The following is a 22,303-nucleotide window of genomic DNA, read 5'->3' as shown; positions in this document are numbered from 1 at the left end:
TTAGATTGCAGGCATTTCAGACAGGCACCAAGCCACACTGATTTCCGAAAAAAGGTGTAAGAGTTTCCAACGTAATGCTGTCCTCTCAGTACTTATCTGTGTGCATATATATGAGGTTGGCCCCTCTTCAGTCTTGTTTTGCTCATTATGAGATCTCTATTGCCCCTATCACCCTACACCCTTTGCTTGCCAACCTGGTCCACCATTATTTCTCTTGAGTGTGGGTTATTGCCCCTCGCCCCCAATGGTGTACCAACTTTAAAGGTCTCCTTATCAGATTAGCTACCCTGTTGGCAAAGACGCTTTTACCTCACTTTGTCAGGTAGGTCACATCTCTTCCAAGCAGTCTTTGATCCTCAAAGAAAGTCCCATGATCATAAAAGCCAAGGCCCTGTTGTTGACACCAGCTGCATAAACAACTGTTGACCCACAGAATACATCCACTCCTCTTCAAGCCCTTCCTGCTCACCAGCAAGATTCAGAGGAAAATTAGATGGGTCCCCAAGTCCTTGATCCTCTGCCTCAGAGCCATGTAGTCTTGCTTGATATACCCTGCTGTGTTTGATAAGCTCCAGGATCATGTTTCATATGCAGCAAGAGTAGCAGTCTGAGAGTGAGAGAAAACTTGGCAATCTTTCCACAATGTCCTGGATCCAAACCCTTGGCAAGCAGAAATCTCCCTAGACAACAAGACATGTCAGCAGACAAGGGCCTCCATCTCCCACAGCAGGGAGTCTCTCATTGATACCACTCACTGCTTTTTCCTGCTGCTGCTGTGTGGCTCAGGTTCAGCCAGCACTGATGCTTCATTTGATGAGAGCTTCCAGCCCCTTGTCTGCTGCCAGTACACTGAACCTGCTCTGTAGGTACAGATTTGCATGTGAAGCATGAGATGTCCTCCCGGTGCCGGAAGTTACAAGCTTCTAGCCTCTGCCATCACGGGAATCTCAATTTCTCAACCCCATAAGCACAGATTCTGCTGCCTCTTCTTTGGTACAGCTAGGGGTTGAGGGTCCTCTTGTACCTGCAGAGTCTCTGAGAAGATCTGATCAATACCCTTTTCATTCTCTCTGTTGCTTTGCAGTCTGCTGCCTTCCTCTTGTAGCTCCTTTACTTGGTGACACAGGTCTTCCACTAGTGTGTCCCTCCTGCCCCAGTCTCATCAAGAGCTTAAATATTGAAACAGGTTGACTGGAGAGGTAGTCCATGTACATCTTCAAGATTCAACTAGACAAAGCTGTAAACAAACTGGTCTGAATTCAGTGTTGACCTTGTTTTGAGAAGGAGGCTGACTATAGACATTCGGAGGCCTCTCCCAGCCGGTATGATCCTGGGACCCGGGAAAGGATTCTGCCTAGAATATTTATTAGAAAATATATTGCATAGAAATGTTCCTGAACATCCTGAATAGCCTTGGCTTAGGTAAACTACAGAGCTTGGATATTCACAGTATGCATCTAATATTTTGACCTACATTCTTCAACCAAATAACCAGCAAAAAAGTCCTTACCAGATAACATGCTTTTAACTCTTTTTAACTCTCTTTTCTGCCATTTCTACTGCTGTTTGAGATATTTAATGCAGGAAAATATTTCTAACTGTAAATTCAAAATCTCATTTCTGATTACAGTTTTACCTATACTATTTTTACATTAGCATCTATCTTTAGAGGCAGGAACATCAAACTAGAAGGCATCTCCTGTGTTCCTGAGGCAGCTGAACACACTTTTTAAACCATTATGGTCTCATTTATTCATTAAGCTAGTTCTTATGATGTGTATATCAACTTTACTATCATTATTTTTCACTGTGAGGGCCTTAATGTAAGCTTTCCAGAAAAATCACTTTATTAGACATACCCTCTATTTTGATCAGTAGTAGAAGAAATATTTCACGCATTAGACTGGTCTATTCTAGAAGATTTATCGGTGTTTGACTGTGTCTATCAATAATCGAGTGAGTTACATCAGGATTTAATCATGTTTAACAGATATGGTGGAAAGCAAGCTACAATCTTTGTCTACAATAAAGGCTCTGATCCATCATTCTGTTAGCATTTAGCTTCTCCATGTAAACTGAGCCATGGTAGCTATTTATTTGTGCCTCTTTTCCTGTACAAAATGCAACGGAATGTGACCTAACCAAAATCCCTTTCACCGTGGGCTAAGTGAGTTTGTAAATCATAGAAATTTGATTATTTCTGGTCCCATATGATTAACTATGCTAAGTGACAACAGAGCTAACACAAACATTGATAGCTGTGGTTAGACATGGTTACAATTCTTAGCGTAGACCTAGCCTTCGTTGCAGGTATTGTCACAGAGACTCACCTGAAATCTTATCTTGTAACAAGGAAATTGGCAATAGACACAAGATGAGAAAGACAAAAGTAGTCTGAGAAAATTTTTGATGGTTTTTATACTGGCCTTGTTACTGTCTCTACAGTGATTACTAGTTTATGCTGCAATCTGACCACAGAATTTATTCACTTATATCACAGAATTGCAAGCTGGGATGAAGAATCCAAAAAAGATCATCCCCCAAAGAAGATGCACTCTGCTCTAAGAACTTATGTGTCTTGTACAGTTTCACTGTCCTTACTGCAACCGTGTATATCTTATACTGACTGTTTAAAAAGCACCACTGTGTCTGGCTCAGACAAATTCTGGGGCTTCAAGTCAGGATCCTACATCCAAATAGAGATACATGAAGCAGCCTGCACTTCAGAGTCACCAGCAATCAGGTCATATAACAATTTTAAGGTGATTTGAAGCTTTTACCTATTTAAAATATTTTACATTTGGTAGCTTACATTTGGAAGTGATGAGTAGAGTCTTCCTGTTGCCCTACACCACTTTATAAGACTATTACATTTGGCAGGTTTGTTAGGAATTTATTACTATGTTGATAAAATAGATGAGAGTTAATGTGACTGCAACAATTTGTCTTTTCAACAGAGATTGTTTGACAATTACTTTTGGTATTTTAACTGATCCTCAGCAGAGAAAAAGATTTAACAATTCAGACCTAAAAAGATGTGTTAAAATAAACTGAACAGGTGGACTCATATCACCTACCCACCAAAAATTCAGCTAAAAGGTCTGAGGTGGCTACGTGAAAAACACAGTAGCAGACGGTGATGGTTTTGTATATCACCAAGTAAAGCAGAGGAATAAACCAGTTGAAATGCACACAAATTCCTTAGGGCAGGAGAAGCAATCCTACTTAAATTAAATATATCAGTATGCTTTCTAGTTAAGTATGAAGGGCAAGGAGGTGATATGCAGAACAATCAGAAAAAGATATCAATACCAAGCAACAGAGATTAATTTAAAAGTGCTTGATGTATACAGACTCTGCGTAAAAGAAAACAGGTCCCCCTTGAATATAAAAACTATGTGTGGAAAGGTTTTGAAGAAAGACATGACACAAAAGATGTTTTTGATGGGAGCAGGAAAAAGAGAAAACATATTTCTCTGAAACTGATAACCAATGAGATCATACATTCAAAGTGGACAGTGAACGTAGTATCTTTTCCCCTTTCATTTCTGTTTTATTGTTAAACTTCTTGTCTCTAGAGTCATGTTCTACAAAAATTCACAGGGTAACTGAGAGAAAGAGGGAAGGGCAGAGGAGAGAAAGAAATCTCTCAGGGAAAAGGGTAGTATGGTTACTTAAGTAACTCATGTACAGTAAATCTCCTGAAGTGGAGGGAATTCCACTGGCGGCTCCAAAGGCATCAAATAACTGTATCTCCAGCCCAGATAACTGTTAACAAGAATACATAATAATTCTTTACAATTAAGGATGGAGCAGAAGAATAGGGTAAAACCAGTACAGCCACTGTTTGAGAAAACTAGGGCCTCCCTTAACTATTTGATTACTTTGAAAATAAATAAAATGAGGGATACTAACTGGACAGTAAACATAATTTACTCTGATTTGAAAAAGCTTTGGGTGAATTCTCTCCACAAGAGACTAGGACAGTGGTAAAGGGCAAACTTTTGTCCAGGCTATGAAACAGGACTAGAACTTGTGCTGCTCAGTATATTTTTAGACTTGACTGGTACGTCTAGAATTTAATTTGAGGCAATTAGAGATATCTGACTTTCAGAACTGATGGACGTCTTTCCTCATGAATTAAAACCTCTTTCGGCCCTGTCACTTTCAAGGTAACATTGTTTCACCCCAAAGTAGATCACTTTCCAAAAATGCAGGTTCAGTTTATGCAAAGGCTTATAGGTATGATTAGCTTTAAAAATCTTATAAAGTTCACTGGGCCTACCATGGTACTTAAAGTCATGAAATTAAATCTCTACAGGTTTTCAGTCTGAGATTTTTGGAAGGTGACATACAGCAAGTGTAAAGGTGGATGGTGACATGATCTCTATACTTCACATAAACTATAATTCACTCCAAACCAATTACATTGGAAGACGAAATTTAACCTGTAAAAAATGGGGTAATCAATAGGAACACTGATATTTTTTAATGAAAAAGAAAATTTTCAGCAGGTAAACACACTAGCTGAAAGCAATGCTTTTCATGCACAAATTTAGAAAATGAAAAAGTGGTTATATGATTTTTTTCAGATTACTGAATTTTAGACTTAGACTTCTTTGAGAATTACTCTAAATAAAGAAATAAAAACAAGGAAAAGGTTAAATATGAACTTCTCATACTCTTGTCTTCTCTCTTCTTCCCCATGTTTTCCTATTTTTAACAGGCAAAAAGATGGAAAACAGTCAAAGCATGTAGATACAAGTTAGTTTTCCCCATTACCTGACTGTATGCTAACTTCTCCATTTCAGAAAGAAATATCTCAAAAAAATGTATTTTTTCAGAGCAACACTTCTAGTGAGACAGTGACAGTTACTAACACTAAAAAAAAGTTACTTTTAAAATAAAAAGAGGAACTTCTTTTCCACATGCTCAGATTGTCTTAAGGGCTTCTCTTTATCAGAAAACACTGACACAGGAAGAAAGTGTGGGAAACATCATTTTCCCATATTTTTAAAACTTCCTTCAAAAAACTGGAATTTCCCAGTGGAATACTTAGGCTGCCTCTAGTAATTAACTGTGTAAAAGAAAACCAACTTAGCAGATTTCACATGTGGGAAAAACACATCAACATGCAGGATTAGTTTGGCAAAAAGACAAGGGGGTCCCTGTGATTCAGGGAAAAGGAAGTCCAGTGACTGTTGTAAGTAAGTAGGATGATGGCCTATTTAAAAAAAAAGAACGGACACCAAAATTATCAAGAGGTGCACATACAACGTGCCATGAGTTGGCCCTGCTTCATTTCTTGTCAGGTTTTAGACTACATAACACTGACTGATAAAACAGAGACAGTGGTGCTGGAAATGATTGACAGTGGGAAGGATGAGACTGCTAAATTTAGGATTAGTTCAGTTAGTACAGGATTTAGATAAATCTCTTACAAAATCGAAGAAACCACGGAAGATATCACCGTAAGGAGACACCTCTCATAGCATTTGATCACTGCCGCTGCTCCCATATGATTACTTGGTTAAAACTCCACCTATTCCAGTAGGAGCGGGTCTAAGACGATTGCCACCGATACTCAGTAGTCAAAGAACAGCACATTCATATGAAACTAAGTGATAAACGCTTCTTCAAGCAGTTTGAAGTGTGTCTGCAGAATTCACTGCTTTAGGGGAACATAGGGTCAAATGCTGTCGCTGGATTATAGAAAAAGAAAGAGAAGTATCATTTTATCACTACTAACAAAACACATCCAGTAAGACCAAGAAAAAAAAAAAAAAGAAGAAGAAGATAATGAAATCTCATGCTTCAGTAAGAAAGTTCCCTGTGGGACTTTGGAAATAATTTTCCTCCAGCATTGCTATTACAGCATTGGCTAGATAAATCATGGGTCTCCTTCCCATGCTTCTTCTGAAACATTAGCTCCTAGACCAGAGTACACACAGGTTATTACTATCATTTAACATATTCTCTCCACTGTGAAGGTACATGACACTGAAAAAGACAGAAAATTACTGATGCCTCTTCCCTCTCAAATCAGTAAGAGCTGAGCTACTGGTTCCCACCTGGGAATCAAAACTGAGCAGATTTACTGGTCACCACTTAAAGCTGAGGGCAGTCAGCTAACGAGTTAACTAATCTCTTGTCAGCGTGTTATACAATCATGAATGCAGAAATTATTGTGTCTGCTGGAATCATATCAGCTTCAAAGGGCTCTTTTCAGACCCATATAGTATTTTGTAGAAAGAACCACAGCCCATGCACGACAACATGTTATTCTCAAGGCTGCTGGGTATCTTTCACTTTATTTACATTAGAAAAAAGACTCCATATGCAGAATAGGGATGAAAGCCTATCCTTATGAAGCTTTATGAGGAGTAAGAGTCTGTTAATAGTAAAAAGCATGCACTGAGAACGGAAAATGGACAGCTGCGTCAGGAAAGTCGTCTTTCTGAATTTGAGAAAGGAATGGCCATTATAAACACTACAAATGGGGACTTTTTCCTTAATTCATCTGAGTAGCTTGCATTAAAAAAAAATGGCTGTTTTTATGATATGTGTAAAGACCAATTGTATGTTTAGGGATTTGTATCAGATGCTATTCAGTTTATAAAGCCACCTACAGAATTTCACAAGGATATATTTAGTGTCTACTATAAAAAGCCCCAGGGGTCAACACAAATAATTCTAAGGACCTGAAAGCATTCTGCAGAAGTAAATCTAATATAAGGAACTGTTAAAAAAAACAGAGGCTAAAGCTGTGCCAAGTATTTGCTATGAGGGAATAAGTGGACACAAACAGCACTGAGAATTTCAAATTTTGAGTGCCTGAAATTTGTTTTAAGTAGAAATGCAATATCCCTGCATCCTTGTGTTACAAATAGTATTGCATTTCTTGAAGGCACATACAGCTCATGAGAAGTACAGTCTCTAACCTTGCAGCTACTCAGTCACACGTAGGTGTGGGGAAGACAACTATTGTTCTCTGATGTTTACAAGCTACAGAAAAAGCGAGAGTCCTAGTTTGACTATGGAACTATAAGGCAGCTATGTGAAGGGCCTAAAATATATTATTATTTTATTTTATTATTAAAAAAGCAATATACTGCATAGAGAAACAAGAAAAAAAAACGCTGTTTATGGAAATGACTACGCTAAGTCATTTTCACAGACTTAAAAAGAAGACGTATCACTAGATTGTAAAACAGTCTATTATTTTTACTGGCATTACATTATTTCTGTTTAAGTTTAGATACTGTGCCTCCCAGTATATTCAGTTTGTCATATCTTGCACTCCCACTAGATAATTCTCCCCTCACACAAAATTACAGCTCAAGGAAATTCCGGTTAGGCTCCAAAAGGATCTTTGCTGATGGGATGCAGCACTTGACTCAGAGTGAGCAGGAGTACCTTTTTATGATTCTGTTCTGCATTATTCTTTCCACAGAATAAGTAGGATTAAGGGAACATATCCCGAATGATTGATGATAATTCTGAGCACTGCAACTAAATCTTTTGACTGCTTGGCTTAGAACTACTTATTAGTCCCATCAGCTTCCCTCCTATCAATACTCCCACACTGTTATTTCTGTCTAACACGGAGATTGTCTAAAATAGTCAAAGAAAGGTCAGTTAAAAAAAAAAAAAAAAAAAAAAAAAAAAGGCATGATTAACTCAAACTGATTCATTCTGGGACTAACTCTGTAAATTATTAGGAAACACAGGGGAAAGACCTACACTGCTCATCTTGTCAGTACTTAGGATCATTTGTCTGTTGTCTGCACTGCTATAACATTTTCCTTATGTTTTGTGTATACTGACATTATCCTCAATAATGTCATTCCTCGATAGCATGTTCACAATAGGAACAAGAATACATGACTATTCTCAGTATTTTACCTAGCTATATCATGAGAAAACATGTTATAGACTGATGCAGGGTACTGAGGGAGGGTATTACTGATTTTCCAGGTCTATCTGGAAAATTAGGTCTCTTCTCTGAATACAGCAAGCCAGTTATTAAACAGCTACAGTTAGGGTTTTGGAACATTCAGCTATTAAAAAAACAGGAAGACATCAGAATTCTTTTGGCACAGGCCAGCCCTTACTAATTCTGGTCACTACTAAACTGAATCTAATTCAAGTTGCTGACTTAACAGGAATTTAGATTCTTTTAGATTGAAATGGGGATCTCCAATACCTCATTTTAACTTCTCTTCCAGGCATTCCTATATTCTTAGAGGTTTTGTGAACAGCAGAAAAAATACTGTTTGGGGAACTTCAGGAAGAAAAAACATATGATCTCATTTATATTTTTCATAAGTGTTGATAAGGCTGTGAATTTTTCAGAACACTGTTTCAAAGCTTACTGTATGTGTTACCATAGATACCAACCTTCTTATGCTTCCAAATGTCTGTGCGTGACCTAAAAATCTTCCAAAATCTATATGGAACATGTGGCCAGCACTTGTCAGCATTATGTTGTCATTGTGTCGATCACAGACTCCCAGGATGAAGGTAACAACGCACCAGCCAGCACAGGAATAGAAGAAATTCCTTATTGCCTAGTTAGTAAAATAAAAAGCACTTACTAGACATATTTCTTTGTGACGCTAACATGAAACCCCAAAACTGTGAATCCTACAAATGTGATGCATGTAGCTAACATTTAAACACCTAGGTGCTGTAAGATTGGTACTCAATCAAGTAATAAGCAAATTTCAGTGGCTCAATGCCACAACAGTTTTATGCATGGCATTTTCAACTTGTGATTTACAGACACTTAGAATTCTGTGGACAACTTCTAAGGTGAAGGGCACCTAAGCAAAGCAAGCTTCTTGTCAGGAAATAGCGTTTTCTATTTAGTAGCCTGCATTTAAATTGTAAAAAGAGTGAGAGTCCAAAAATCAGTAGAGTTGGAAATCCGTTAATTTAATCATTTGCACCGCAATGAAAGTAAGTTATTTTGCCCAATTGTTTTAAACCTACATGGGTCTTTCCTCTCCAGAACTCAGTTGCCTTTTTCAAATTCTAATTAATCAAGTCTCTGAATATCTCAGCCCAAAGAATTCTGTCCTGTTTAATATAACCTGCTCTCTTGATAAGCTATTTAACATGGTGGGGATGTGTACTTTCACATCTAGTCTGCTTCTTGTGCCTAGGCTGCCTCATTCAGATCTATCTTAGGAATCTCTTTACAGCAACAGATTGCTCTTGGCCAAGAACGTGCCCACAGCATATCTGTGTAAGCTAATGATCTGCTCACTAGACACTTGCTCATAGGCTGACTCCAAGATTTCTGCTAATTTTTATTTAAATATTAAAAATATTTTACTAAAAATATTTAAGAACTGTGGATTCTCCTAAGAGAAGAATCTACCCAATCCCTTTTGCAACATACATTTTCAGTGTCTCTCATAGGACAGAATTATTCCTGGTTCAAATGATGATCATTATTCTACTCAAAAACATAAGGAATGATAGCTCTTTTTAAAAATTCCTACTTACTACAGTTTAACAACCATAAATTCAATTCTTATTCAAAAGTCTGAATCTCCCATGAATCTCAATCACAACATGATTCATTTATAGAGAAACCAAAACAATCCTAATTGTTATGTTTTTGGACAAAACCTACACTAATCAAGGTAAACAATTATTTAGGCACTCTGGTTTTCCCTGCAGTTGCAGGGTGCACCATACAACGACTGATATGAACGACATCACTTACTGAGTGCTTAGCCCACAGCACAAGAGTGTGGTGAATTTTATGTCTAACTGTACTACTTACACACTAGATGACCTTGGATAAAGCACCTAATCTTTCTGTGATTTTGTTCACCCAACTGTAAAATAAGGATACTAGAGCTTATGCTGCATGAGCTTTTGAGCACCTCAGATATAGTATTGTTTAAGTGAAAAATTATTAAGAAGTCAAAGAAAAAGGTTCATTCAGTAGTGACTGCAAGATGAATGTTTAGTAGCAATTTCATGCATATCCTAGGCAATCAGGGCTGAGTGCATTTTTCATTTAAAAAAAGATTGAGAGAAAATGTGTAGCAATTAGTTTTAGAATATTCCACATATGTTACTTCTTACAAACAGTAGCAGCAGAAGGAAATCAGGTTTTCAATCAATAATTAATAGATATCTCTCTTTTCAACTGAAATGATGGCTGCACTTTTACCATAATACTGTTGGCTGCATTTTTACCATTAATACTGTGAAACTATAAACTTGTAAAACAAAATGTTCTGTTTAAATTGTTTCTATTTAACTGAATCAATATCCTATATTAGGAATCGAAGTTGTCTTATGAAAATACGGATGAACAAACGCTCATGGAATAACTATAGTAACATTAAAGTTTGTTAAACATACTTAAGCTAGAGAGTTATCTGCCTGCTAATCGCCACTGACAAAAGCACCTCATTTTTCAGAGTGGCTCAGACATTCAAAGCTCCCCTTTAAGCTTCATTTAAAATTCTGGCTATTGATCCACAGTGGACATACAGAGGGGTTCAGAAATTGACCCAGCAACACAAACAGTAAGAAGCTTTTTCATGGACCTTAGAACATGCTCAACCAACAAATAACAAGCTGAAGTGATTCCTTTCAAAGGAAAGTCTCTGATTCTGTAGATAATTTTTCCCAATTTCTTGGCTTATGCATAATGCCAGGTTGCATAAAACCAGCTGTATTACATGGGATCCCATAACGTGAGACGACAAGCGTGACACATCATGACAAGCATGACATATCACATGAATAGGTAGTTTTAATAAAATACAGCTTTCTAAAACAGTGGATATAGATATGGCCATTTCCAAACACAGGAAAGCTACTCAGACTTTGCATGAATTATACATAAAATAAAGGATTTAGCCAGCTGGACTGAAAAAATAAATACATTTGGATTCAATATTTAGCTTTTACTTCAGCTTCTTTTCACTTCGCTAACATCTTCCAAAACATCTCTATGACACATTGTTATAGAAAATGTACTAAAATGCACCTGATCTAGAGCAGTATCTCCTTAAAAGGAGCATGGCATTTAAGGCAACTCCCTAGTTTATGTGTATGTGACTGTCCTGAATCCAAGTCATTTGTTTTTGCTGCTTACGGCCTTTTGGTTTCTTTTTTTCTTGTGGTAAAATGTGAAATGTATAATACACTTCATTATGTTGTTACCTCTTGGTAATTGGATTCCAAGGGATGGTGATGACGGAACCATTTTTTAATTGTGTTTTCTTTCAATGGTCCGATCAGTCCAGACTTCCGGTGGATCTTCGCTAGCGTAGTAGCATCTGGCACCATCTGTACCAATCCTAATCAGACAGAAAAGAGTTCACACAAAAAGCTTGCAACTTCAGAAAGGTATGACGCGCATCAGTGCATATCATACAGTCTTGGTCATTGCTGAAAAAATGCATGCTTAGAAGCCTACAAAATAATGAATACAATAGAGAAGATAGATAAGGACTTTTTCTCTTTTTCTTGGAAAACAAATCTAAAGGATACTTAATCAAATTGAAAAGTGGCAATTCCATGAGTGACAAATAAAAATGCCAGTAACCATACTGTGGACATAATTCCAGCAAGGTACCACCAAGGCCAATAGATTAACAAGATTCAAAACTGGTAGAACACATATGCAAACAATAACAATCTAAAAAGATCAGGATCAGTTCTTTATTATTAAATATAAACTTAATCTCACATGTGTTTATTGGTGTATGATGCTGATCACAGCAGGGAGAAAAAGTACTAGGGAGTGTAGAAATTAATCTGATCCAAGATGACATATACTGGGTGTTTGAAATGCAGGCAGAATCCAAGCATTCTGCAATGCATCACTTGAATTCTATGCCTCTAATACAGGTAATAATTCTTTTTTTGGAATGGAGACCTGGCTTGTTAGCCTTCCATCACTGTCCCTGTTGTGTGTGAACCTAGGCTCATCATCTTGCATCTCTGCATTACAGGAAAGATTTTCTATAAAAATGTCATTTGGTGACAGGTTCCCCCATGATGCCATGCCTGGAAAAGCAGCATCCTACTAGTTCGTCATCTGCTTTCCACATTTTTCATCTGCTTGATTCATTCAAGTGATTTCCATGCTCCCATGGCTACATGATAGCCACCTCCCATCCCTGTTTGGAAAAGGTTGCTCACGGAGCAAGCCTAGGACATGAAAGACCTTGGTATAAAAGTGTACTTGAGCACAACTGTCCTGTATGACCATAGGTACATTACTTCATCATTTTACCCTTAATCTTTAAATGTAAATCCAATATATTAAAATTTTTTGACTCATACGGAAAGACACTGTGAGGAAAATCTGTCAGAAGTTGAGAGTATTTCTGCTATTATAGGGCTGAAAGTAAGAGACTGTCAGACTGAAGATATTTTTTCAGATGTTCCCTATATCTTTCTTAGTAAAGTTAAGTTAACACTTAATCAAATTAAGTGTTAGTATTATAGTCCGATATACTATGTTCAGAAATAATATTCTTGTGTTATTTCCCTTTGAAGCAGAAGCCTTCAGGCTTTGACTCCCATCTCTACAAAGGAGGGAGGAGTCTTTTTCAGGTCACATTAACCACCTGTCATGTGCACGAACCCATCTATTCTTCCTCCTACCTCCTTTGGATCTCTCACCCTCTCTCATTTTCTCTACTTTGTTGCTCTGAAAGCAATAGGTATCTTTTTTTTTTGTACAGCAGGTAATCTGGACCCATCAGTCTTCTATTTGTGCTAGAATTATTTTCAGTAAAAGATTTGGAGAGTCAGTAAAAAAAAGAAAAGGTGAGCTTATTGCTGTCAGTAAATTTCTTTAGCAAGCAATCGGCATCCCTGCTATAGCTCTGTTATAACAACCATAAAAGAGAGAAATTAAGCTTTCAGATAAGTCAGGCCTGCCCTTAGCTGCATAAATCACAAGAGTAAAATTTCAAAATCAACACTGCAAAGTTGTCATCACTTGTCTACAGGTATTTTCTATAGCCACATGTATCTAGGTTCATTTAAGCACCTAAGTGAGATCACACTGGGTTACAGACTTCAGTAGCTATGGCTGCTTTTCTCCAAAGTTCTTCTGATGTGTGAAGTTACTTTTAAAAATCCGATGCGAGGTAAGGAGGTTGAGACTTAGGAAAATACTAGTCTAGGGTACTACAAAACTCAATGAGCTTGGTTGTACTTCTTCTGGACAGGAAGAATGAATAAATAACCTGAACTTTCATGCAAATGTAGAATTTAGGGCCTAAATAACCGAGGTTCTGAGCATTTTTTTTTTATTTTAAGGGGGAAGATAGAAAAGATATCCAAGAAATTAAGTCAGAAGGGAAGATTTTTGCATACCACTGTTTACATCAAATATGAACAATGTAATACAGGTAACCTTTTCAATCTGCACTGACCTTGTCCTTTTCCTGTAGATAAACATCTATAAATGATCATTTGCATATCCAGTCCCTCTTGGAGCCAAATGCTGTCCATCACTCGAATAATCTGCAGAACTAGCATATCCTGACGTAGATCATCCCCCATCTGTGAAAATTGCACAAGAAATCCAAGTTTGTCCTTGAATCCTGCTCAGAGATAACTTCCTATTTCATTTGGATTTTTTCCCACGCCAAAATAGCTACATTCGTTTTACAGTAATCCTTCTTGTTTTTCTTCAAAGTTGCTACTTATCTTTCTGTGTCAGGAAGAAGACCGAATAGATGGCACACACAGGCAGCAAGAGTTTTGGCAGATATAGAAATGGTAACCAATGATCCCTGATTAACAGTAGCCTTTTTGCTTATTACTTCTATGGAATTATTAGAGTTTGAAATTTTAATCCGGAGGTAGGATCCCAGTTTAGTTACATTTCAAAGTGTACCTAACGCCAGATCCCTCTTCACAAATGACAGCATTTTGCCCAGCATTAAGCTTCACAACTTTGTGTTTGCAGCAGGCTGAAGGGAAATCTTATCATATCATGAATTTATATTTTAACCATGACATGATTCATATTCAGTTTCAAACAGTCATGCAGTACTGTGCTCTCCCCATGCAGTCAGCTAAACAATAATCTTAGCAAAATTAGGCTTTAATGGTAGCCACAAGAAGCATTAAAGAGATTATCTTCAACTACAGCTGGGTAAACGGCCTGTGAAAACAAAAATCCTGCTTTTTTGTCCCCTCCCCCTCCAGCATCTGAAATATATGTGGCTTTTGCTGGTGTTTTTAAGCTTTCCTTCAGAAAGTCCTTCATTAATTTTTTTCTTTTAGTTACATTAAAGAGCTTCGTTCTTTTATTATACTCTTTTTACAAAAGCATTCCAGGCTACAGGCATTTACTACTATTAAATGAGTACTTGAGGGGACATAACTCATCTCTTAAAAGAATAAAATTCAACCTCTTTTTTTTTTTCATTTAAAACTAATCTTGACTCCAATTAATTCTTCTCGGTAGCTAGCCTGAGAAAATTTTTCTTCTCTCCACAAAACTTCTCTTCTTCCCTCATATATCCAGTTAGTAGACAATTTAATATAATAGCAGTGCTTATCATTTTACATACACTTTATCCACCATGAACAATTGAACTAGAATACTAGAAAAAGATGCCTTAGTCTTAACACAAGGGCTTGCTCATAGGAGAAGGTGATGGCAGCTCTGCAGCACTTCTACAATGATTAGACAGTTGGCTGTTCTTAAACAGTACCGGGCAGGGGAAAACTGTCTAGGTAGAGCAATTGCTAGTGTTTAAATGCTCTGCGGTCATGCATTTGCTAAAGCATGTAGGAACCTGCTTATTTGACTTATTGATTCCAAAGTGAGATGGTATAAGAAGCACTTTCTAAACGCTAAAAAAAAAAAAAAAAATAGCATGTAAGCCTTCCACTAGCATAGCTGGAGACCATACTTCTGTTTCTGAGAATCAGGCTTCCAGTTTGGAACATGACACACTAGAAGAGGTAGGAACAATGTCTTTACCTGGCAACACTGACCATTTTGCACTCATAACCCATTTTATTATTTTCAGTGCTCTTCATCTAAAGATAGTATCCAGTGTTAGATTAAATGTATTGTTTTTTGCACATGGATGCAGCACTAACCTGAACTCTGAAGCTTTGAAGGTGATGAGTGGAAAATAAACCTAAGAAACTCTGAGAAAATTCATCCAACTAAGTGAACAGAAGTGAGTAGAGGGGTAAATGCCCTCTGCTGTTCCCTCTGCCTTCTCTGCAGGTGAAGTTAGGTTCTCTCCAGCAAATGGGATCTCTAGCACTCAGGTTGCTTGACTTGCTAGAGTCGTATGGACAAGGCTATTGGATTCAGTCATTCTGAACAATCCTTTCTCTGGGACTTGTCTCTGAGGTCAATAAATAAACTGGCATACAAACTAGGTTTTAAATATAAACCTGATATTTTATCCTGGTTGTCTGCACTAAGAATTTTTTTTTCCAAGAAGTCTTTTGTTTCTCTGTCAATGAAAATGCTGAATGTTTCACTTTATTTCATCGACATATTCCATTAAAAGTTCTAGAGTCAAAAAGGATAATGAAAAGTGAACAGCAGAGCCAAACCAAACATTCTCAGGCACAAGGACTGAAATCTAACTTGGGTGAATTTCAAATCAACATATTGCATATAAAGTGAACTGAGGATTAAAGGAGTGACTTACCTTAAAAATAATATTGATGTTTCCACTTGGAACATTAGCATTGATGAAAGATATTTTTAGTGGGAAAGCATTGGATGTAAAATACGAACATGACTTCAGAGTAAGAAAAAAGCAAGAGAAGAAAAGTGTCATACACACAAAACATCAGAATAATACAACAGAACATTCCTCCAAAAGAGGTACCATCTTTAAGTACTGCTCAGTAGCACTGATAATAAACATAAATAAACCTTGATATTCACTTGATATTCTTCACTCAACAATCAGATCAGATGAATGAATATTTTCCCAAAAAAATGTTTTTCATTTTTTTCCAGGCTTATTACTGGTAAACTTTGCCTGAGATTGGGCTATTGGGTGGATAAAAGTATCTAAGACTTATCTAATGAGAATCTGTAAAGCATTGAAAAGCCCTTTATCCTATTTTTTTTCTGAAAAAGAATTGTCTGATCCTATAATTCTTATGGAAGAAAATAACTTGCTAATTTCAGTGGTCATCTATATGTGGCTGAGGATGCAGGAACTTCTGAAAATCACCATCTATTTTATGTGGAATTTATCTTAACTGAATCAAAACTCTGAACCTCATACTCTATAGCTCCTTCTATCTGAAGACTTCAAAGGGCTTATAAAGGGCTTAATGAGCTAAGCATTGCAAATCCTGCGTGAGTTAGGTTAGTATTTTTATCATCATTATAAAAAGAGGGAAAAAACACCAAATACAATGGTAAATTAATAGCCAGGTTTCTCGAAATAATGAGCACCCCACAGCAGCTACTGCTGTCATTACAGGGTTGAGTGCAATGGGGGATAATTTTAACAAAAATGCCACTAGTCACAGATGTATCTTGCTTTTATCTCAAAGCATGGTTCAAGCATTCAAATATTATCTCAGTCACACCATACCTCTGTAATATGCCATGCTATTATCGATGATGAAATGCTGACCCCTATGAAATTTTGGCAATTGAATCCTTGAATAAGTGTTTGAAAGAGTACTATAAGATACCGCATTAGTGATGGAACTGGGAACAGTCTTTACTACTAGTAGCATCAATAGATGATACTGAAATAAATTAAATGTAGGTTATTATAAGCACTTCAAAAATGATAGTTTGCATGATTATACTGACATGCAGTTCCCTCAAGAATCTGCATATATTTATAGCATGATAATGGCTTACAATAATATAAGAAAAATGAAAAAAATCTTTCTTCAGTTACTTACACTTAAAAATTTTGTATCAGTGTAGCCAAGCTGGAGCAGTATAAATAGCATAATTGTATATAGTGAGATATCTTCCCATTAGTCATTATTTCCAAAAAGCCTAAAAGCTGTGAGAAGCAGCAGGCTTCTCTTCTAACATACATCATCCACAATTGGCCCAAACCTGAGGGGTGCTAGAAGCGCTCTGTTCTCAGAGACACCAAGGCTGAATAGTAATTATTTGGAGAATCACAGGTCAAAGGGAGCTGAAGGGATCAGCACCTCTTAAAATCAGGTCCACTAAGGATAATGAGCCAGAGAGCAAAATTAGAGCGCAAATTGCTGTAATTAGATTGCTAAACCTGATAATATGCGTGGGTCTGCAGGCTTGTTTTTTCTTGCTGCTGGATACCTTTTCCTTCTCCAGAACTGAAGCAGCTTATCCCTGGCATGATATTGTTTATGAAAACATTTCTAAACAATGAATAACTGAGTCTTAGTACTGTAGTCAAAATAAAAGCAAGTAACATTAAATAGCATTGATATTTCCTTTACTTTGGAAAAAGTAAAAACCCTTTTTAATAAGGGTTCTAGATATATGTGACTCTTATTGTGAATATTTAATATTCTAGCAATATTCTAGGCAATTCTCAGTCATGTGCCTAGTCTCTCCCCAACAGAAAAAGAACAAGCTCTAGACCTTTAGCTGCTGCCAGCATTGACAGGGGAGACTCCTGGATGAGAAAAACCTGCTCTCGGGAACGACAAGGGCAGGATGGTAACCTGGCTTCAGCTCCAGGAGCAAGCTCCAGGAGCCAGGGGCCCTTGCCCATCCCAAAGGCACAGCAGGGCCAGCTGAGCTGCAAGCAGGCTACCCAGAATCTGAAATCTGTGCTGCTGCTGCTGCTGCCTGAGGCGAGATGTGCCTGTTACCCCCACCCTAGCAGTCCCCTTCACCTCTGCCTCCAATGAAAGCCCCCAGTTTCAAGGCAGACAGGCTGAATATCAGTTTACTAGATCACTCACACTTAATGCCAATCTGTAAGGAGACACTTGGAAACGAAATCTGTAGGATTACGTCCCTGTCCATGCAGCTATTCACTCCCTCTTCCCCTTTACACTAAAAACAATGTAACCCATTACGTAAGGTAGACTTACATCTGCATCTATGCCTTGCACAACAAGCGCAGGATTCAGGGGAAGCCGACAAACTTTTACCTCCTGGAAGAATTGCTGAAGTCTGTTGAGTTCCATCTTTAGCACCTCCTGCAACACATTAAGCATTAAGGTAGTGCAAAAGAAATAAGAGTAGTTTTTAAGCTGTTCACTGTCTAGCTACATTTTCATCAAACAGTACCATTTCTGGAGATTGTAGCATCCACGTAACCTTGTAACAGCTAATGAGGTCCCACTGAGTACAGTTATAAAGAATAAGAACTGTGATTTTACTCCACATTAATCCTTTTGCTGCCTAGATGCTCTACCAGTTCATGCTGATCTGTAGGTTCAGATTTGATACTCTTCATTAGGGGCTTATTTTTATCGCACCTGCTCTGCAGTGTCTCATATCTTTTTTGCCTTTCTCGACAACTTTATAATTTGTGGTCTGTTGCCTCAGCACTACGCTCCCCCTCACCTAACTGCCGGTCTGTTAACAGCAAGGTTTGGGAGTTTCTCAGTATCATGGTAGCAATAGCCTTGAGATTAATCTCTAACATCTAAATTATGCGTCAGTAATGCATAATATGGCACTGCTTCTTTTTCTCATGATGGATCTTACTCTTGGCTAATTTATTGTGTCTTTTTATTTCCGTATTTGTTTTGCTGCTCTCAGTGGCAATACTGAGAGTTTTCTGAAACATCCTCTCAAAACTTAACAAGGCAAAAAGAATTCATGATAACTTTCATAATAACCAGCAATGACAAGTCTTATTTTTATTTGGCTTCCTGGTCTGCCTGACTGATATCTCAGCAAGAAACATTTTTACACATCAGGTAAATAGCAACAACAGCTGTCTTGCAAACTTAATAGATTTGAACTCGAAATGTGCTCATATCGTATAAAAACTGCAGCTATTGGAGAAGGAGGCTAACAGCTTTCTACTGCCAGGAATGCATCTCTGCAGATAAGTGTACAGTATCTGGAGAGTACAGCTGAATGCTGCATTTGAGATATTAAGTAGAGTCAACTTTGGTTGGCTTTTTTGCGAAGTGAGGATATTCAACATGTCAGTGAAAACTCTTAGCCTCCCTCAAAGCTTTCAAGCAATACTTGCACCTCTATAAGGCATCAGATATTTCGGGATGGGGCTTTGAATGTAAGCCTTCCTTTCAGTAAAAAGGTAATCGGCTTTATAGCCACTATTTATGAGCACTTTCAGGTCTGGTGGAGAAATCATGGTTGAAGGAATTTAAATGAGTCAAAAAATGTGTTGGCCTCAAGGGCTATAGTAGTAAGACTTGGCCCTTTTGAATCATGTGTTTTACATGTTTGCGCAACAGCACAAAATTCTAAAAGTAGTAGCCAAATCTTGGGTTTACTTATGCAAAGGGCATTATAGGGAAGATGTGTCACCTTGGAAAAATTAAAATTACCTGAACAAACGTAGACAGAAAGAGAGGTATTAAAAAGCATGTATTTTTTTTTTAACAAACCTTTCTTTTAGGATCACTGGCAGCTTTTACTTTTTCAGCAATGTCTTCCAGAATTCTGATAAGTTTTCTCTCCTTTGCAAACTCATTGTTCAGGGTTTCTCCAGCACAGAATTGGAGAGCAGCCAGCAGTTTTCGATACCAGATTTTGAAATGAGCTTCATTCTGGGCATTTTTCAATAGCCTGAAGGGAAGAGGGGAAAAAAAATCTGTGTATCTAAAACTGATTTTTATTTTTTACCATCTCTAGCTGGAACAATAAACGCACTCCAGACTAATCTGCTTTTGGTGACTTTGGGCAGTTTAACAGCAGAGACTGAAAAAAAAAAAAAAAAGTTGTTTATTTGTTGGCAGTACTCAAGTACCATTTGATAACTATTGAGATTGCAAGTACGTTGAATCAATAGCAGGCTGCCATTCCTTATTGTAGTTCACAGCACAGTTCCTACATTGCTTTTTATTTCTGCAAAAAAAGTTTAAGGAGGGAAAACAAGTTGTATTTTTTGGAATCTAACTTAAATATATACAGGCACATCCATTTGCTTCCTTTGCCAGTATGTGTACACAATCAAGCCCATCTTTTGGTCAGTAAGTGCATTTAAAGACCATTTTGGTCTCAGAGGTATCACCAATTCTCTAAGCTTTCACTATTTTAAGTTCAGGAGACATTTTCTGAAATTGGCAATATTGCTAAAATGAGTGAGATGACCCTAATTTTTTTCTTTCTTTACTGATAGGTGTTGGTCTAAAGTGAAAACTTAGCTTTTAGTTCTACTGAAATTTGTAAAAGCTTTGGGACTGCAGTTGCTATCAACATAAGAGTCAGATATGAGAACATAGATATGTATCTGTTTTTTCACGTTTACCTTATTATCTTCTCTAAGTATAAGTCCATTTGGGCCAAGAGAAGAGCTGTAGATTTTAGCTTTTACCTAGTTAATCGAACTGATCATGGGATTTTTTTTTCATTACGGAGGGAGATTTTGTACACCTTTGACTTATTTTTGTGAGTGTAGATAGAATCATCAATTTTATATTGCTATTATCTTCCTGATATCTCCTGGGATTTCCCTGTCTCGTAAGTACTGATGGACTGCTCTTAGCTTTTTTCCCATTATCCTTCCCCACAACTTCGTTCCTAAGAAAATCTCAAACCTTAAATACCTCATAAATACCTGAATTTTAAGGCAGTTTCCCTTACCTCATGAGGCTACTAGCAAATAATGCCAGTTTTCACAGGACAGAAGTCAGAGGCACTGTTGACTTTCAAGGATCAGAGGTAACAACATCTATAGCATACATCAAGCAAAAGATGTATCAAGCACAGATATTTAAAGGTGAGAAATTGTAATTCCAATAGACACTTCAACCCTTTCCTATCGTAACTGAGGCACCATAATATTACTGCCACAACCCATAAATCTTTTGGTGATGGAGGGTTCCTGTCATCTTATATAAGCCAATGATCCTTCTGGATCTTCTTTTACTACATGATTCAATACAGAATAGTATCACCTCCTATTTTTTTGAAAAATCTTTCCAGTAACATAAAAACTCATCCATGGATATGTAAGTACTGCAAATTTTAAAAGAATGTGTGGTGTTTCTATCAGAAATGCCTAGACATGAAAGGGAAGAGATAGGAGAAGTTTATCTTCAGCACTGTCTGGCAGAGATGAAATGACACTTCTTTCTCTATTTTAATAAAAATAAATAATTACTCTTTGGACTGAAAAGAAATACAAATTGCCAGTGCAGGATTCCGCTGCTTAAACGCAGATATCTAGAACCATTTTAGCTGTCCTAGGAAATCCCAGCTGGCCTTCAGCTACTGCCTCAGCCACAGCTCTGTCAGAGGTCTTATCTCATATCTGCCAAGCCCATACATATGTCTCAGACATCCTGTGCTGTCTAAAATGTGCTGTGTTTAGGCTACTGTACCCCTCTCTGCAATGGCCTTTTAGTTTGCTTGTAAGCAAGGTGATTTAGAACAAAAATAAACACTTTCCACTTGAGCAGTAAGTAAGGAACAGCGTTGGTGATCATTTCTTAAAAGGTGGCATTACCGGCACAGTTCAAATTGTCATAGAGTTAGGATTTTTTGTTTACAGAAGCAGACCCCACTCAGTCTCAGCCCAGTCAAATAGTTTGCATTTGCCTTGGAGTACAGAGAGAACGAACTTGTGCATTTCTGCCCCACATATGTGACTGTATCACTGTGATCTCTATTCTGAACGGGCCCCAGCAACACAGGTTACATTGGTGCATAATCGTCTGCATGCATTTCCGCTTGCCCTGGAATCAGTTCCTGAACATCTAAACTGGACATTCGCTTGGTCCACTTTTAATGGTGCATATTTAAAGGACCCATGGCAACTTTTTCCTGTCTGAGATGCCCCTTTGTTCCTCTCAAGTATACAGAACATTAAAACAATGTTTATTTCCCCAAAATGAAAGACTTTTAGATTTCACATGCAGGAAAACAAAGCAGTAGAAGCAAAATGTTCTCCTAATTTAAACACAGATACTTCCTGCATAAGGCAGATCAAGCTAGTGGTTCCATTTTTGGATAATACTTATAGCTAAGTATCCACTTAAAATAAGTGTTGGATAAATGTTAGTATGTGTGTATGTATATGTGTATGTATATACACACACACACACACACACACACATATATATATACATACACACACACACACACACACACACACACACTTTATAAATATTTTTAACCTAAAAAAGGATTATGGGGTAGATT

At 37.4% G+C, this 22,303-nt stretch overlaps 1 protein-coding gene across 3 annotated transcripts in view; it reads right to left on the bottom strand.

Annotated features, from left to right (window-relative positions):
• Positions 1–22,303, bottom strand: part of PIK3C2G (phosphatidylinositol-4-phosphate 3-kinase catalytic subunit type 2 gamma) — a 275,977-nt gene that overhangs the window by 84,814 nt on the left and 168,860 nt on the right. For all 3 annotated transcript variants that reach the window (XM_062591246.1, XM_062591238.1, XM_062591256.1), the window contains exons 19-24: positions 19,546–19,726; positions 18,049–18,156; positions 15,684–15,776; positions 13,428–13,557; positions 11,197–11,333; positions 8,401–8,570 (exon numbers count right to left, since the gene is read on the bottom strand). In XM_062591246.1, the coding sequence (XP_062447230.1) occupies positions 8,401–8,570; positions 11,197–11,333; positions 13,428–13,557; positions 15,684–15,776; positions 18,049–18,156; positions 19,546–19,726 (819 nt within the window). The remainder of the gene's footprint in view (positions 1–8,400; positions 8,571–11,196; positions 11,334–13,427; positions 13,558–15,683; positions 15,777–18,048; positions 18,157–19,545; positions 19,727–22,303) is intronic.

The sequence above is a fragment of the Rhea pennata genome, chromosome 1 (assembly GCF_028389875.1).
Source record: "Rhea pennata isolate bPtePen1 chromosome 1, bPtePen1.pri, whole genome shotgun sequence".
Classification (NCBI taxonomy): domain Eukaryota; kingdom Metazoa; phylum Chordata; class Aves; order Rheiformes; family Rheidae; genus Rhea; species Rhea pennata.
Note: the sequence above shows the minus strand (reverse complement) of the source record. Positions and strands in the feature narration are given on the sequence as shown.